This window comes from Pinus tabuliformis, chromosome 1_1 (assembly GCF_031772625.1).
Source record: "Pinus tabuliformis cultivar Carrire ecotype Pingquan chromosome 1_1, CPIR1, whole genome shotgun sequence".
Classification (NCBI taxonomy): domain Eukaryota; kingdom Viridiplantae; phylum Streptophyta; class Pinopsida; order Pinales; family Pinaceae; genus Pinus; species Pinus tabuliformis.
In genome coordinates this window covers 505,936,248-505,954,571 of record NC_142297.1, presented here as the reverse complement: position 1 = coordinate 505,954,571, position 18,324 = coordinate 505,936,248, and the positions used below count along the sequence as shown (strand labels likewise).

Here is an 18,324-nt window from a genome sequence, read left to right as displayed (position 1 = left end):
TTCTAGAAGACAGGATGTTCTCCAAAATCAATATATTTCTCGTGGATGGTGTACCACAATAGAAACCTGACATGGGAAAATCTAAGGAAAAGGAATTGGCACGGGTTGAGTAGATGCACAATGTGTGAAGCAGATGAGGAATCCAATTATCACATGTTCTTCCAGTGCAAATCTGGCATGAATTGGCAATGCTATATGGTTTCCCTCATGTTGTTTTTGATTCAACTCATGTAGCCTTCGAATGGTGGAGTGGGCAAAGAGATTCATGGAGATCAATTATTATTATTGTTTGCTGGTGTGCATGGAGGTGGACGAATATCAAAATCTTCAAAGAAACAAAGATCCTCCTCAAGTCTATTTTGCAACATATCATTTCCATATATGACTCTGTGCCAAAAAAGCAGCCCAAAATGAAAAGAGGCAATAGAAAAGAGAAAGAATTTAATTTCACAGGATTCTCGAGAGCGTTTTTTGATGGCGCTGAGCAGCAAAATACTTGTGGATGCGGGGGCCACATTATAATGGACGAGAAGCTTCAATATTTTATATCATGGAATGGAGGAAAGGGTACAAATAGTTCGGCTGAGGCAAGGGCTCTAGCGGGTCTTCTGGCTTTCTGCATTTTTTTTTATATACAGGCTATTTCAATTTTTGGTGACTCCAAAACAATGATCGATCATGTCAAGGGAACCTGCCACATTAAGAGCCCTCACCTCACAGGTTGGATGGACAGGATTATGTTTTTCTGGGGTCTCTTGAGAGAATGCTCCATTCAACACATTTACCGAGCTCTGAATCATCAAGCGGACAACCTGTCAAAGGAGGGTCTGCTTCTTGAAATAGGTTCCTGGTCCATGAAGGTTATATATAGAGAAAACTCATGTTTTATCCAGGACTTCTCTATCCCTAGAGCTTAATTATCCTTTGGTTATTGCCAGGTTTTCTCTTTTTCATCTTTTTGTTTTAATACTTGTATATGACATGTTATATGGATGTCCAGCAATCCCGAAATCCAGGTCTTATTCCACCAATGTTCATGCATTTGATGCACATATGTCGGGTATATGTTTATCATGTTTTGGTTTTTGGAACAGCTCAGGTGTTTTCTTTCAACACAAAGGAACTCTACCTACAGTTTTTTGTTTTCAAAATCAAGATCCTCCTGCTTCTAAAAGCGGAATTCTATTCTATCTGAACTTGTTATATAGTCTCAATATAATACAATGATGCTTTTTCTTTCTGCAAAAGAAAATAATTTCTTTCTTTCTTTCTTCTTTGCTTTTTAGCCAAAAGTTAAAAAGCTAAACAATAAAAATTTTGTGCAATTCCGAATAAAGTACAGAAAAGCTTTGTCGGTATGCTTTCGGTGTCATCTTTGCATGTGTTAAAATGCATAACCATGAGAATTTTCTGCAATTCCAGCAAAGTATTTTCAATAAAAGAGGTAATTAAAATATAATTTTTTTTTCGAGAATTCGATTTAAATAGTGAAGAATTCATAATTTAAATTGATATTTATATTTGGAATTCCGGCAAAGTAGTTTCAATAATAGTGATAATTAAAATATAGTTTTTTTAGAATGCTCTTTAAATCGTTGAGAATTCACAATTTAAATTTATATTTCCTACTAAATAGTAGACAAATTAAACCAAACCACATATAAAAAAACTTATAAGCAGTGGACAACAAATTCTAAACCATGTATAAAAAAACTTATAAGAGGTCGACAACAAATTCTAAGCAAATTAGACTACGGCTATATAAAAAAACTTATAAGCAGTGGACAACAAATTCTAAACCATGTATAAAAAAACTTATAAGAGGTCGACAACAAATTCTAAGCAAATTAGACTACGGCTTTCCGTCAATCTCTCTGACATTTTCTAATGACTGAGTGGTCTGATAAAAACATATTCTCGTTATCCTCAGAAGGCTAAGTAATCAATCAATAAAACATATTTGAATAAAATACAATTACACTGGTACTGCTTGGTCGGAAATTTGCGATGAAAACTTTCAGCTTTTTTCAGAAAGAAAAAGCACTATATTATATTGAGGCAATATATACAATATGTTCTGATGGATCTCATAAGAAGACCGCATCCGAGAAACTGTATAAAGGAGTATTCAGCATGTTATCAACCTAGAAAAAGAAGACCTGAAGCATCACATAGGAGCAAGATATAAACTTAAAGACACAATACAGTAATGGGCATATGACAAAAAGAAATCCAGTGCACCCTGATGAAAGCCCTCAGAAACCAATCAAGGGCGCAAAACCAAAATTAGTCTCCACACATACTGCAGTCATCGGATAGGAGGATAGAGAGCTGAGACAGAAGACAAAACATATATGGAGGAGATATTTGAATCCTCAAAGATTTTTAAGTTTCTCCACTTCCAAAGGCACCATATAGTGATGGGAAGGATTGGGTGCTTGAAAGCTTCTTGTCTTCCCCACGAGGCAAAAGCTGCATCAACAGAGATGAAGTTAAGGTGCGGAAAAGAAAAATATGAAGCTAAATCATCCCAGATTTGTTGGGAGACCATGCACTTGAAGAACAAATGATAGTTTGATTCCTCCTCCATTTTGCATAACACACATCTGCTGGGTCCGTGCCAAGAACGCTTTCTCAAGGTTTCCCAAGATAAATTCTTGTTGTGAAAGACTAACCAAGAGAAAATGATCACTTTGAGGGAGCAACCAAGTTTCCACCAAAACACTGGAAAAATCTGTTTAACAGGCCTGTTTGTTTTGGAAATGAGATCATGATAACGATGAAGAGAGTGGGCCAGGAGGTGATGTGGAGCAGATGGTGGATATTTAAACACTTCTGATATAGGTTCGGTCGCGATGGGCTGTGTTAGAAGTCCGGCTGTGGCATCCGATGAATTTAGCAGGTATTTACTAAAAAAAATTTTTTCAATCGATAATTTTTAATCTTATTAAATTTATTGGTAATTTGAAAATTCCTAAACACTAGAAGCGTAGATTTTATGAGGTTGAGTCTTCAAAATTTAGACTTCTGTGATCCATAATAATTTTAACAGCATCTTTCAGTAAAAATCACATAAGAGATATTCTCATCGACGCGTTTAGAACCAACCAGTGTGGTTCATTTTCACGACAAGATGAGGAACCAGATCCAGGCATTGTAACCAACCTGTGTGGTTCATCTTCACGACAAGATGAGGAACCAAATCCAGGAGTTGTAACCAACCAGTGTGGTTCATCTTCACGACAAAATGAGGAACCAGGCATTGTAACCAACTAGTGTGGTTCATCTTCACGACAAGATGAGGAACCAGATCCAGGCGTTGTAACCAACCAGTGTGGTTCATCTTCACTACAAGATGAGGAACCAGATCCAGGCGTTGTAACCAACCAGTGTGGTTCATCTTCACGACAAGATGAGGAACTAGATCCAGGCGTTGTAACCAACCAGGTTGAGTCTTCATCTAGTTTCAAGTTTAACGCTGAAAAATAGGAGCTATCCTCAACCTAAATAAATAAAAAGTTGAAAAAAAATCCCATGTAACGAATCCTTATCCCCAAATATCAAAATTACCATGTAACAAGTTCTAATCCCCAAATACCACGTAATTTTTTAATTACATTAACTATGTGCACTAGATTAAAAAAATTATAAATTTTGACTGTTCGCTCCAATCAAATTGCTTTTTAAAATTTTATTTATAATCGAAATATTATCGATATTATTTTTTATCTATAGTTTTAAAAACATAAATATATAAATAATATTTTTTAAAAATAATAATAATAATTAATATAAATATTTAAATAATATTTATTAAATAATAATATAATAGTTATTATTAAAAAATATTATAATTTTTATTTAGTACTTGAGCATTGATTCTTGAATGATGCTTTCAATTTAAATAACTATTTTTGTAAAGTACTTCTCCATTTCTAATATGTTGTAACTATTTGCATGTGTGCCAGATTTAGTGTTTAACAAATTGGTGTAAGAAGAATTGAGATATAGAAAAAAAGTAGAATTTTTTAGTTTGTGATTTTCCAAATTTAATTGGCTTGTAAAATACATTGTTAATTTTATTAACGTTATAAAAATAAATATAAAATATTATATAAGTAATTTAAAAAAACTAGTGTAAAATAAATTTATTTACAAATAATAGTATTTATTAAATGTATACTTTGAGTGGTGTAATCTTTATCGAATGAGAATTAGAAAGAGAAATAACTATAAATTTAGCAATGATAAAATTTTAACCATTTTTGTAGGTGTAATTATGGAAACAATTATAAGAAAGTTGTTATAATCCTAAAGTTTGATAGATGATTTGATTTTGAAAAAATTATTTTACATATTAATGATTCTACATGAAGGATTATTAAATTTATAAATAAATTTTATAATCGTTATTGGATGATAATGATGGTGGTGGTGGTTATGAGATTTAAATTTTGAGTTTTATATTTTATAATTAGTGATCTCCAAATCAATTATTTTTTAAATATTATATTATATTATTAAATATTGTATTATATTATTTTATTATAATGTTAAAGTCAATTTTTTTAGATTTAAAAAAATTATATAATATATATAGAAAATTTAAAAATTATTTTTGACACTTCAAAATTTAATATTTTTTTTAAGGAGTTCCGCTTTTAACTTTGATAAAACAACTCTCCTATTATATAATAACTAACTGTCTTATTATATAATTAGAAAAAGTGTAATTTAAATGTTAAATGATTTTAATAAGTTTTTGTGAAATTTTGAAATTGTAAGTTTTAACCACTCAAATTAAAAGTATAGAATTGTAGATTTCAATTGTTTGGATTACATAATTAAAATATTCCAAAGTTTTTTTTGATGACATAGATATAAAATTGAGATTTTATTTATAGGATTTTGGTGATAATTATCAATAAAATAAAAAGAAAATGTCAAGAAAATCTTAAAAATCCAAATAATTAAAATATTAAAAATCTTCAAAATCTCTCATAACAACATATATTAATTTCTTATGTATACGTCAATTAATTGTATAAACCAATAAAATGTGGTAGTTTAAATCTTTTATGTTTTCTTTAATCTTCATTTTGGTAGCGATTTGCTAACATAAAAAATTTGAGTTTTAAAATCTATAATTTGAGTGTTCGAGGAATTTCCTTAATACCAAATTCATTTATACATTCAAAAATACATATTAAATAAAAACCGCATTAAAAAGATGCATCAGGATTGAGGATCGTGATCTTCTTGGCATCGACTAGAAGAGGGATTTCAATCACCCCTTTGATAACATAGATGTAAAGGGGGATTGTAGATTGAGTCACATATCCCTGCTTTCGACATTTGAAAGCACTTCGAGATCATTTGTGATCAGAGGTGAGGTGGTCTCACCCTTTCTGATCCAAAATCTTTTGCTTATAGATGTGTTAAAGAATTACATGCATAAATTGTAGCTTAACAAAGAAAACTTAATGTGCACATGAGACAAGAAGAGAAACACATAAAACATTAAAGAAGATAACAATACTTGATAATGGAGTTTTTCTGTCTTGGACTATGTCTTCGGGCCCTGCTCGATCAATGGGGAGGCCTTCATTCATTAGGTGGCATGAAAAAGAAGAGTACAAGCATCAGTTGCAAAAATGAGTTTTATACCTCCATATTGAAAAATGGCCAAAAAATGCAAAATTCTGATGGAGAAATGGATAGCGCCATTGTGTTCGTGGCATCGAGTAGTGCTGAAACCATATAAAACTTGTCAAATTCTGACAAAATGAAAATTCGACCCTCCTGCAAAATTATGCCTCGAACTGTGTGCATTGCCTCCTTTGCCTAAGCACATTGAAAAATTGCGTTTAAATAATAAATGGGTGGCAAATTTTCCCAAGTTTCGATTGTGGCTCTTTGGTTGAAGATCCGATTAATAGGGAGGAGGTCGGAGGTCCAACCCCACCTCCTCCTTTTTACATAACAAAATCCTGGTTATAACATTTTACAAACAAATTTTTTGTTTTAATTACAGTTTTTGGTTGGGTCGGGCCCGCCTTGGGTAGCTCGCCCACCATACCTATCTCCACCGCATCCCTTTTTAAGTGGTTGGGTCTGTGCTCCAAGGCCGGCCCACCACCTTAATGGCTGCATCTGTTACATGCTCCGTAGTGTGGGTTGTGGGGTGACGAGGTCATGGCCGCCCACCCCATTTGTTGCTGCGGATCCGTGGGAGGGGTCGGGGGTCGTGGCTTGCCCCTCCACCTAACATATTATGGTGTGTGGTGTGGTTAAGGGGTGGCGGGGTTGGTGGCCGACCACCCTTTTTATGTTTTATTTTTTGTTGTTGTTATAATAAGAATGACCATTTTACAAAAACTGTGTTTTTAAGCCGAAGGAGTTTTTTTAAACAGGGAACGATTTCACCTGGAATCTGGCTGGAGTTGGCCAGATTTCGTCTGCTGGAAAATGCCAAATTGTGCCTTCATTAATCTTTCCCTGTCATCAAAAGTCAACCCAACTTTGACTGCTTCTATCTTCTTCATCCAGACTCGGATTGGAGTGTCGTTTGCACTGTTGGAATCAGGGCGACGAGCACTTCGATCTAATGTCAAGTTAATCACCTTTCCACCACTTTGAATTTTGAGCTTTTCCCATGCCACTGTGTCTGAAGATCCACCTGGATCAATCCTCCCCATTGAGGAGCTTTTGGATTGCCAAAAGCTTTATCAGTCAATTGGCAAGTGAGGGAATTGTTCCCTCACTCTTTCTTTTTCCAGCCATTTTGCCTTGCTAGGGTGCATCCCCTTGAAACCAACTTGAAGGTATTCCACATCTCCCCATCGTGAAGTCCTGGTTCTTCTGTCAAGGATGATGTCTTCATGTAACTCATCGAGATACTCTGGTGCAAAATCATCAACTGTAGGAACTGTGCCCACCTCTTCGGTGTCCATAATCAACCGTGGCTCATACAAGTTTAAGTTTTCCACATTCACTATGAAGTACATCTGCATATATCTCGGCAAATCGAGACGAAAGGCATTGTTTCCAATCTTCTCCAAGATGGTGCATGGACCATACCGGATTGGTCGCAACTTCTTCCCTTCTCCATTCATCGTGTCCTTGCTGATATGGAACCACACTTTGTCGCCCACTTGAAATTGATGGTCAACTCGATGTTTGTCATGTCAAGCCTTGTATCAGGCTTGACTTTTCTCCAACTGCCCCTGTACTGCTTGGTGAATCCACTGGATCTGCTGAATGAACTGCTGCGCTTTGTCCTTATCATCACATCCACTGGAGTCATCTTCCCTTCCAAAGACCATATCAAAAGAGTCTTTTGGCAGGTAGCCAAAACATATCTCAAATGGTGGACGATGCGTAGATGAGTGCACTGCTCGGTTGTAGGAATGCTACACATATGGAAGATGCTCATCCCACAACTTAGGATTTTTTCCACAATAGCCTTGCAACAAGTGTACCACGGTGCGATTGACAACCTCTGTCTATCCATCATTCTGTGGATGGAATGATGTGCTTCTTTTCAACTTGGTTTCCATCATCTTCCACAAGCTGGTCGAAAACTCTCCGAGAAAACAAGAGTCCCGATCTGACACAATTGATGTGGGAAAACCAAAATGGACCCAAACATGCTCAAAGAAAAGATGAGCAGTCTGCTCTGCAGTGATCTACTTTTTACAAGGCATTAAAATAGACATATTACTAAAACAGTCAACAACGACATACAAATAGTCGTGACTTTTTCTAGACAAAGGCAAACCTCCTACAAAATCCATCGACACACTTTCCCATGGACGACTCGGAATAGGGAGTGGTGTGTAGAGCCCAAGTTTTCTATTAGAGGGCTTTGAAACAGAACACATCACTAACCCTTTACATAGCGAGTCACAATGTTCTTCATATGAGGCCAAAAACAAAATCTTTGTACATGAAACAAAGTTTTTTCAACACCAAAATGACCAGACACAAGGGAGGTGTGGGCCTCCCAGATTACATGTACCCTTTCTCCTGTGGGTATGCACAATTTTCCAAGGTGATACAACAGTTTCCCCTGCAAGTGATAGTTTTCCACCTGTGAACCATGGGTTAGTTTTGCATAAATCTCCTTAAAGTCATCATCGTTAACATATTGTTCAGCATAACTTTCAAAATATAACGAAGCATTATGCAAAATAACAGAAGCAAAAATAGGAGGGCGAGATAGCATATCGGCCACTTTGTTGCTAGTGCCCTTCTTATACATGATTACTAGATGAAATTATTGCAGAAAACCCATCCACCTGAAATGACGAGATTGCTGCAACTTGGTCTGTGACTGAAGATACTGCAAGGGATGATGATCTGTATGGATGATGGTCTCCTTGCCGATTAGGTAGTGTTTCTACTTTTTCACACCTTGGACCAAGGAATATAATTCCTTGTCATAAGTGGGATAGTTTATCACAGCTTGAGAGAACTTCTCTGAATGGTAACATATCGGCTTATTTTGCTGCATCAGTACAGCTCCCATGGCATATGGCTTGCATCTGTCTCGATCTCGAATGGCTGTTGGAGAGCGGTGTTACTCAGCCAAAGAGAGGCCATTTGAATCTTTGCCTCGTCCTCATCAATCTGCTGAATCCTGCAATAGATTTCAATCTGCCTAATCCAGTTGTTAATCTTTTCTTCATTACTTTCACTGTTAAACATGGGAAGATCAAATTTGACATCTAATTTAAACAAAGGTTTCTTAGATGTATCCCTTGAATTTCTACGATTATGGTGATGAGAGGAAGAATAAATTTCACTCGTGGAAGGAGAAGGAGGGGGTTCTTCTCCACCATTTCCATGCACTGAACCTTGTTCTTCTGGATTTCTCTGTTCTGCTGTCTCCAGCCTTGAAAGAAACTGACTGAAATTCTTTGCCATTGTATAGAAGGTTTTGCGGAAATTGCGCTCCTCTTCATGACGAGCCTCTTCATCTGCCATGTTTCTCCTTCGATGTGCACGCCCCGCTTCGGGATTGAAAGACTTTAGTTTCCCTTCGCCTCTTCGGAGCCTATTTCTTGTTAGCATACAAAAATGCAATTCACGTCTAAAAAGACATGCTCTGATACCACTTGATCCAAAATCTTTTTCTCATAGATGTGTTAAAGAATTACATGCATAATTTGTAGCTTAACAACGAAAACTTAATGTGCACATGAGACAAGAGGAGAAACACATAAAGTATGAAAGAAGACAAAAAGACTTGATAACGGAGTTCGTCTGTCTTGGACTATGTCTCCGAGCCCTGCTCGATCAATGGGGAGGCCTTCATTCATTAAGTGGCATGAAAAAGAAGAGTACAAGCATCAGTTACAAAAAGGAGTTTTATACCTCCATACTGGAAAATGGCCGAAAAATGCTGAACTCTAATGGAGAAATGGACAACGCTATTGTGTTTGTGGCATCGATAAGTGCTGAAACCATATAAAATTTGTCAAATTTTGAGAAAATAAAAATTTGGCCCTCCTGCAAAATTCTGCCTCGAACTGCATGCACTACCTCGTCTCCCTGACTGCACTAAAAAATTGTGTTTAAATAACAAATGGGTGGCGGATTTTCCCAAGTTTCTGTTGTGGCGCATTGGTTGAAGATCTAGTTAATAGGGAGGAGGTTGGGAGGTCAAACCTCGCCTCCTCCTTTTTGCATAACAAAATCCTGGTTATAGCATTTTACAAACAAATTTTTTGTTTTAAATAGAGTTTTTGGTTGGGTCGGGCCGGCCTTGGGCGACCCGCCCACCGTACCCATCTCCACCACATCCTTTTTTAAGTGGTTGGGTTCGCGCGCCAAGGCCAGACCACCACCTTAATGGCCGCATCCGTTACATGCTTTGTAGTGTGGGTTGTGGGGTGGCTGGATCATGGCCGCCCACCCCGTTTGTTGCTCCGATTCCATGGGAGGGACCGGGGGTTGTGGCCGGCCCCTCCACCTAACATATTATATTTTAATGGTGTGTGGTGCAGTTAAGGGATGACGGGGTTGGTGTCCCACCACCCTTTTTTTTAAATTTTTTGTTGTTATAATAACAAGAATGGCCATTTTTAAAAAACTATGTTTTTAAGCTGAAGGCATTTTTTAAACAAGCAACGATTTCGCTCGGAATCTGACCGGAGTTGGCCATATTCTGTCTGCTGGAAAATGCCAAATTTCCCCTTCATTAATATTGCCCAGTCATCAAAAGTCAACCCAACTTTGACTGCCTCTATCTTCTTCATCCAGACTCGGATTGGAGTGTCGTTCACATCGTTGGAATTCGTTCACATCGTTGGAATCAGGGCGACGAGCACTTCGATTTGATGTCAAGTTAATCGCCTTTCCACCACTTTTATTTTTGAGCTTTTCCCATGCCACTGTGTCTGAAGATCCACCTAGATCACTTTCATTTTCTTCAAATAACTCATTGGAAGAGTTGTGTTTACTATGCAATTTTGAAATCTATCTCCAACAAAAGCAATTGGAAATAAAGTGAGTTGTGCACACCATGTTTATGGAAAAGAAAATTTAAAATCTATCTCGCTTAATGGAAGCGAATCCGCATATGGATGTTGATCTATTGAGTGGGTTTGAAGGAAAGAGACGCTGCTACTATTGTGCTTTTAGGCCCATGTCTTTGTGCGGCCTTTGACATTGGATGAGGTTGCCACTAAGACCTTTCATCAATGCTTATTGCATTCATCATGTACAAGTGATCTTAGCAATGTTCCTATTGATATTGGTAAATTATTAGGATTGAAAAACCTACAGAAGTGGTGGTTTCTAAAGACATTGTTGCTTGGGATCGAGGACAAATTTATCTGGAACCTTTCCACTTTTAAATATGATGAATACCATGGAAAAAACCAAGGGTTCTCATAAACCTGAAGCCCAAAACCATAACAATCCCTCCCTTAAACTTGAGTCTGGTATATTAACCTAATTCCAATCGCTCTATCAAATTCCATAAAACAGTTACCATCTATCTGAGTACATGCTTCATCAACCATTTCACATTCTCACATTCCCCCCCTCAACCTAGAATATCAATACACATGCCACCATAGTACCTATCAAAGTGGTCCATTCCACAACTTGATAACTCCATGCGCCACTGCACTACATGTATGCTTGATCAAAGTCTTAAGGCCTTACAAAAACCAACCTCTGTAGAAATTGCAATAAATTTACTACTGCTAAATTAATGAAATCGAGCTGAAATAAAGAGATAAAAAAATTCTTCTACTATTTCGCAAAAAGGAAAACACACGATAGAAACACATGCAATAATATGCAACCATCAAAACACAAGGAACATAATGATTTTACAGGGGAATCCAACTGGGAAAAACCCCTCTGCTGCTTTACATTAATTGATATGAGAATATTGATCAATTACAATGTATTGCTTCAATCCTGAATCACACCTTGCACTGCAATTAAGATCTCATGCTCACTTGCTGCATACAAACTATATACACTCTTTAGTATACAATATTATATACATTGATGCCTTTTTCCTCCACTCAACTAGGCAATTCGAATTCCATGCATGAATGGGTCTGTTTTTAGTAAATTGATCAATTAAGTGAGATATTAGTGAGTTAACAACTATTATAACTACTCAACTGAACTCTTATTGACTCCACTAAAGGCAAGAGCTCAATTAACTAAGTTTAACTAACAATAACTCCACGAGATTGCTAAATTTTAGCAATCAAACCATGCACAACTCTAGTTCTAGCCTATAAGTTGAATTTATTGATTTAACTAGGAGACAAAGCCATGTCACTCCAGCTAACTACAATCCAAGTCATCCCACTGATATGGAAAATCAAATTTCTCCATTTAACTAAGACACAAGTCAAATGAAGTATTTTCTTGCTACAATTTCAACACTCCCTCTTAGCAAGAAATGGGTTATGTACAACCACCATCATGCTGCCATAGGAATGTATTGTAACAAAACTCCCTCTCACTATTGTTCTTGCTGTTGCAATAACTACAATTGAGAATTGATCTGAATGTTGGGAAAACTTGTTAAAGCTATGCAAGCTCCCTCATGAGTATTAAAAAACTATGTTTAGGATCATCTCAAGTTAACCAAAATGTGAGGAATTATGTGTCAAGTATTGAGTGTCTTTTATGAGAAATTTATGAGGTTAATTAGCTATTTAAAACACATATACAACAAGTAAATAGTAGATAAGTAAAACACAATAACTCATAACACAAAGCTAATAAAGGAGTTCACCCCTCCTGGGCTACATCTCCTTGGATCTGCTTCAATGGCTAGACCCTCTTTGGATTAATGGTCAATTCTCTGATTACATACACCTACCTTGCTCCAATGGCTTTGCAACTTACTCTATTGGATTCAGAAGATGCAAAAACCCCAAAAATGATTATCCAAGCTCTATAATTGGACTTCAATTGATCTAGGCTTGACCTCCTCTCCTGGTGGCCCTAAGCTTCCTTAAACTTCAACGTAGCAAAATCATATACAAAAGTGCCTTTCTGCCTTTGCAACCTGTTCCACTATGTTAAGAGCACCCAAATCATCTAGGAATGACTCTTTTTGAGCCAAAATTGGTCGAATAATGAAGAAGTAATGGTCTCTTCAGTTTTCCCTAGGAAAACTCCACCAAATTTGGAAAAACTCCAGTTAACTCCGCCAAAAATGGAGCAATGTTGGATTTGTCAGACTTGCCAAACTATCGCCAATTTAATCCTCCCTTAAGTAATGGGATAAACATGGTTTAATTAGCATTAAATCCCACTTAGTGCATTAGAAGTGCAGTTAGCATTAAGCACTGGCTCTTGGCTTTGAAGTTGGTCACATGCAGAGGGGGCTGGCCCTCTCTTTCCCCAACCACCACGTGTTAACACATGGAATACAAAGCGCACCCATTGAATGTTAAGAAATGTTGGCGTGACATATTGGTAAGGCTTTGGGTTTTTGTGGGTGAGGTCGCAGGTTCAACTCCTCCGGCCTCCCAAATAACATTTTACCCGACCTTTAAGAGGGCACATGGATGCCTCCGGGCTTGCCACGTGTCAACCTCTCATTGGTCCACCTTAAATGTTGTTGGCCAATAACATGCCGACACTTGTCACAATGTGGTTGAGCCACTTGTCAGAATATTTTATATTCTTTGGAATATTATTTTTGTTGATTGTGCTGTATGGATGCTTAGTCAACATCCCAATTAGCATGTACCCAAAATTTTGCCTATTTGACAAAGCAGACAAAAGTCTCTATCTTTCTCATACAAGCTCTGTTTTGAGTGAAACAAGTTGCGTTGGGTTCGTATCGCCAAGATGGACACATTTGTTCATTTTTTGAGTGATTTTGAGCACTTTGATGTTTGAGAAAATTTTTGCCCCTAATCCAGATTCCGATCAAGAAACATTCAAAATATTGAACCAATTATGTCTCTGAGTTACAACTGTCTCCTGAGTCTCTCACTGCTATTAGCAAGATCTCACTACATCAACTAACATTGATCTTTGTGCTATTGAATACTGTGGACCCTTGTAGCAAAAGGGTAATGATCCATGAGAAGAGTATATTGCAACTGCTACTGCTCTCCTATGGATCCTGCCCAAATCTTTGCAACTATGGGACTAAGACTTTACATAGCCCGACATCACTCCTCGAGGTATAGTTGCATGCATGGTGAAATCTACCTTTAGCTTGCATAGATTTTTAACTCGAAAACCAATTTGTTTTACTTGTCTAGCAGCAGCATGCTTCAAATAAGATTTCTCCTTACTGAACACCACATCATATCCACGATCTTCAAGTACAACTACATAAACTAATTTTTTATTCAAACTAGACACATACATTACATCCTTCAAATGAATATGGGAGCCCAAATCCCTCTTAAAGGTGATAGTGCTAATCCCTTTGGTACTATACCTTCCATCATCTCCAAGATCTATGTGTAATTGTAAGTCCTTCTCCTCTAGGTTGCTGAAGAACTCCTTACTTCTTGTCATATGATATGAGGCACCAAAATCTAGGTACCACTCACTCCCTCTTACTGTGCTTTCCATGCAAGAAATGAGGGTGAAATCCAACTTGAATTGTGATGCAACAACATCTCCTCCTATTGTCGTTGTTGTTGGAGGCTCCTTACTAGATTTCGTATGTGGACACTTGGTTACAAGGTGTCCATACTCATGACATTGAAAGCATTTAATTTGCTGAGGTCTTTATTCTTTCCATGGTTCTCGTTGGATTTTGCCTCACCTTGATCCTTCATGCCTTTAACCTTCTTTCCTTTTCCAACTAGAGCACAATCTTCTTCCTCATCTGCAATGGATGTAACACCATCTCTAGTGTTTCTTCTTATATCCTCCTACACCAAATCAAACCAAAGTCTCTCCCAATCTGGTAGCTTGTCTCTTCCATTAACTAAATCTTGATAGTTGTGCCAGGATTTTGAAAGGCCAAGGAGTGCTAAGCTCACAAGTTTAGATGATGGCACATTTTATCCTACTCCTCCAAGTTCATCTTGAACCTGAGTGAATCTGGATAGGTATTGAGGAATGGTTTCATTTTTCTGTATTCAAATGCTCTTGAGCTTATCTCTCAGTGCTAATTTCTTGGCATCACTGCTGCTCTGGAATAGATCTGCGAGAGTTTTCCACATTGCAAAAGGAGTCTCCTTTCCATGCAAGTTCGAAATTGCATGATCTCTGACACCCTCCAGAATAATCCTACTGGCCTTTTTTGTGTCTTTCTTCCACTGAGCAAGTGCTTGTGCATCTCATGTTTTTGCTTTTAGAATATCATTTTGTGTATATTCCCATACTCCATTGTTATCTAGGACAACTTCCATCTTGTATTTCCAAGCAAAAAAAGTTGAAGTACCCTCCGATGCATACTCAAGCCTCAATCTGCTAAAAGGCATTCTTCATTCATTGGAGAGAATCTACCCCAAAAACTATGCAAATTGAAATTTCTCTGATAGAAGATCTGGAACGAGGTTTCTATGTAGTCTTCTTATGCTTTGATAACATGCATAAATTGCAAGAAATTTACTACTGCTAATGAAATCAAGTTGAAATAAAGAGACAAAAATTTCTTCTACTATTATGCAGAAAGGAAACCACACAACAAAAACATATGCAATAACATGCAACCATCAAAACACAAGGAACAAAATTATTTTACAGGGGAACCCAATTGGGGAAAACCCGTCTGTTGCTTTGCATTAATTCATATGAGATTATGGATCAATAACAATTTCTTGCTTCAATCCTGAAGCACACCGTGCACTACAATTCTGATCTCCTGCTCACTTGTTGCATACAAACTGTATACACTCTCTAGTATACAATAATAAATACATTGATGTCTTTTTCATCCACTCAACTAGGCAATTCAAATTCCATGCATGACTCGGTCTATTTTTAGTAAATTGATTAGTTAACTGAGATATCAGTGAGTTAAAAAATGTTATAACTATTCACTTGAACTCCCACTGACTCCACTAAAGACTAGAGCTCAGTTAATTGAGTTCAACTAATAATAACTCCACTACATTTCTAAATTATAGTATTCAATCCATGCACAACTATACTTCTAGAATATAACTTGAATTTAGTGATTTAACTAGGAGACAAAGCCATGTCACTCTAGCTAACTGCAATCCAAGTCATCTTGTTGATGTGGAAAATCAAATTTCTCCATTTGACTATGGTATAAGTCAAATGAAGCTTTTTCTTGCTACAATTCCAACGACCTCAAGCAAGGATATGAGTACACCTGCCACTCTTGTATCTATCGAAGTGGTTCATTCCACAACTTGAGTCATCACATGCTCCAACACATGTATGTTTGAACAACAATCTTTACAACTTCTTTGGGAATACACTTGCCTATTGTAGGATTTCATAACTTGGACCTAACACCCTTAGGATGTTCACACACCACTTTGACTCTCATCAAAAGTTGGCTCCTTCTCCAAACGTGAACACCATTGACTCCATTTCATTCTTTCTCTTGTCCATGCAACCCCTCTCTCTTGCTAAATATTGTTAGATCCAGATCTTGACCTGGACTTTCAACGCTATTTGCACTAGCCTAGACACAATTCTCGAATTTGACGTTAAATAGATCTAGCGGTGATGTAACGGTCTCATTATTTTCTAGCAGCAATCAATGCCATACACCAAAATCCACAACCTTCTTGACCATGTCATGCTATAATAAATCTTTTTTTTCTTGCCATTTTCATTTCCCTAGATTTACACAACACTTAAAAATATGTTGGCAAAACCTTCTCTGATATGAACCAGGGACAACCATTTATTACACATTGTCCCATGATCTCTACATTCCGTCAAACCATTGCTACCACCTCTTCTTCCACTACATCATTTTTGGGCACTGGTGCACTAATAGTTTTATCCACAACATCTTTTACAAAAATTTCATGCATTGGTGGAATAATAGTGCTATCCACGAGGACCTCTGTTGTGACTTCTTGAGCTTTCGTAGCACCATTGTGATCTCCATCAATTACAACTGAGCATTGAAGCACATGCACTAAAGAAATGTGAAAAACCCTGCAGCTGAATCTCATGAGAGTCTCCTATGGCCTAACTTGGGCACGATGTTATTTTTTTTTTTATTTCGGATGTAGCCATAACTCACCACCACTACTTACGTTGCAAGATCCGAGCCCACCACTAAGGTTACCATTAATCTTGTAGTGACCTTCCGCAAATTCATCCTCACACGGTTTATGTTTATATTTCTTGTAGGACACTTGAGTGCAATTTCCAAAGTAACAACCCATCTCATTCAATTTTTGGAGCATGTGGATTTCTTCTACACTGCAATTTATATATATAAATTTGTATGGATTTCGATAGGTGACATTTTTCATAGCAGGGTTGTGAACCTTACGAACCGGCATAATTTGGCTGTGTTGAGGACTTTCCTAACGTTTTTCTTTGTGTAGTCATTTTTTCATACACAGACATTTGTGTAAGGCACTTAAAATGAAGCATATTGCTTTTTTTCTCCCATCTCCCTACTATAGATAGAGCAAAGACGAATTTTCAGGACTCAACACTAAATGACTATTGGGAATAGGGTTTTAACAAATCGATAATCAATCGCTGAGCTAGTTGCTCCATAAGCTTCTTTCCACTACTCTTCCCCTTCTGGTTACTTATGCTACTCTTTACTGTGGATATGATAAACACACAAAATAAATATGAACATAATTATAATTGGTATGCATGAATATTTTACCAGTTCAACCATGTTCAAATCTAGCTTTGATATTCACTGGGTCTGATCCACACAAAACAATTTTGACCATAGATTTGATAACAATTGTTAGGATGGCTAAACCAAGAGAAGTGGTGGTGTATGGGATTCCAATGGCCACAAGGACTAATTTACCAAGAGTATTTTTTCCTTTAATACGCTACACTAGAGATGAATACCATGGGAAAAACAACAAGTTCTCATAAAAATTCTAAAAACTATCAGTAACTTGACTGAATCAAGTTTACCTAAAGTAACCTAACCTAAATAAATAATACCATTGATATTCAATTTTACCAAATATTAATTTGTGTGATGGCAAAAAAATGATGCACTGGAGAAGTCTTCATGGATATAATTTTTTAAGACAATGTTTTGGTTTATGTGCTCACTCGACTTGAAACGAAGGTGTCACAGGCTCTGCATGCTCCTGTTAAAATTAATTCTAAATTGTTGTTGACTGATAATTACACAGGATAAATGCTGAATGTAATATATAAATATTAATTGATTAAATTTGAATGATAATTACAAGGTTGAGGCAGTGCTCCTTAAATAGGAGTTGACTGGCCATGCCTAATCAGAGAGACACGTCCTTTGGGGGCAAATGTCTCTTCATTTAGCTAATTATCTGTTAATTAATTGATTATAATTCATAATGTATTTATTGAAATGATATTTTAATATTTTAATATTTCAATTAATTGTTATGAATTTTAAGTTCATAAGATTGCCTTCCCCTTAAGATGATTTGTCCTCAAAGCATAGGTAGGCCTGGGTTTTGATGCAAGGAACGTTATGATTCCTAATATGAATCTTCCTCTAGTAACCTCTTCCATTTAACGAGGTATTCCTTTATTGTCTTGGATCGTAAAACCTTTTCTCACGTAGCGAGTATACCTTATGGTTCAAGGACTATTCTTCCTTCTTCATCGGTCTTTTGTATTTTTGTTTGTGCTATTTGATTTTTCCCTAATACTCTTTTGAGACTTGATACATGAAAGGTATTA

At 36.8% G+C, this 18,324-nt stretch overlaps 1 protein-coding gene across 1 annotated transcript in view; it reads left to right on the top strand.

Moving 5' to 3' along the window:
- The first annotated feature begins 2,830 nt into the window (after nucleotides 1–2,830).
- The window catches only part of LOC149214003 (transcription factor MYB86-like), a 52,983-nt gene continuing 37,489 nt past the window's right edge, over nucleotides 2,831–18,324 (top strand). Inside the window, exon 1 of the mRNA XM_089390834.1 lies at nucleotides 2,831–2,902. Coding sequence (XP_089246960.1) covers nucleotides 2,890–2,902 — 13 coding nt within the window. The 5' untranslated portion in view covers nucleotides 2,831–2,889. The remainder of the gene's footprint in view (nucleotides 2,903–18,324) is intronic.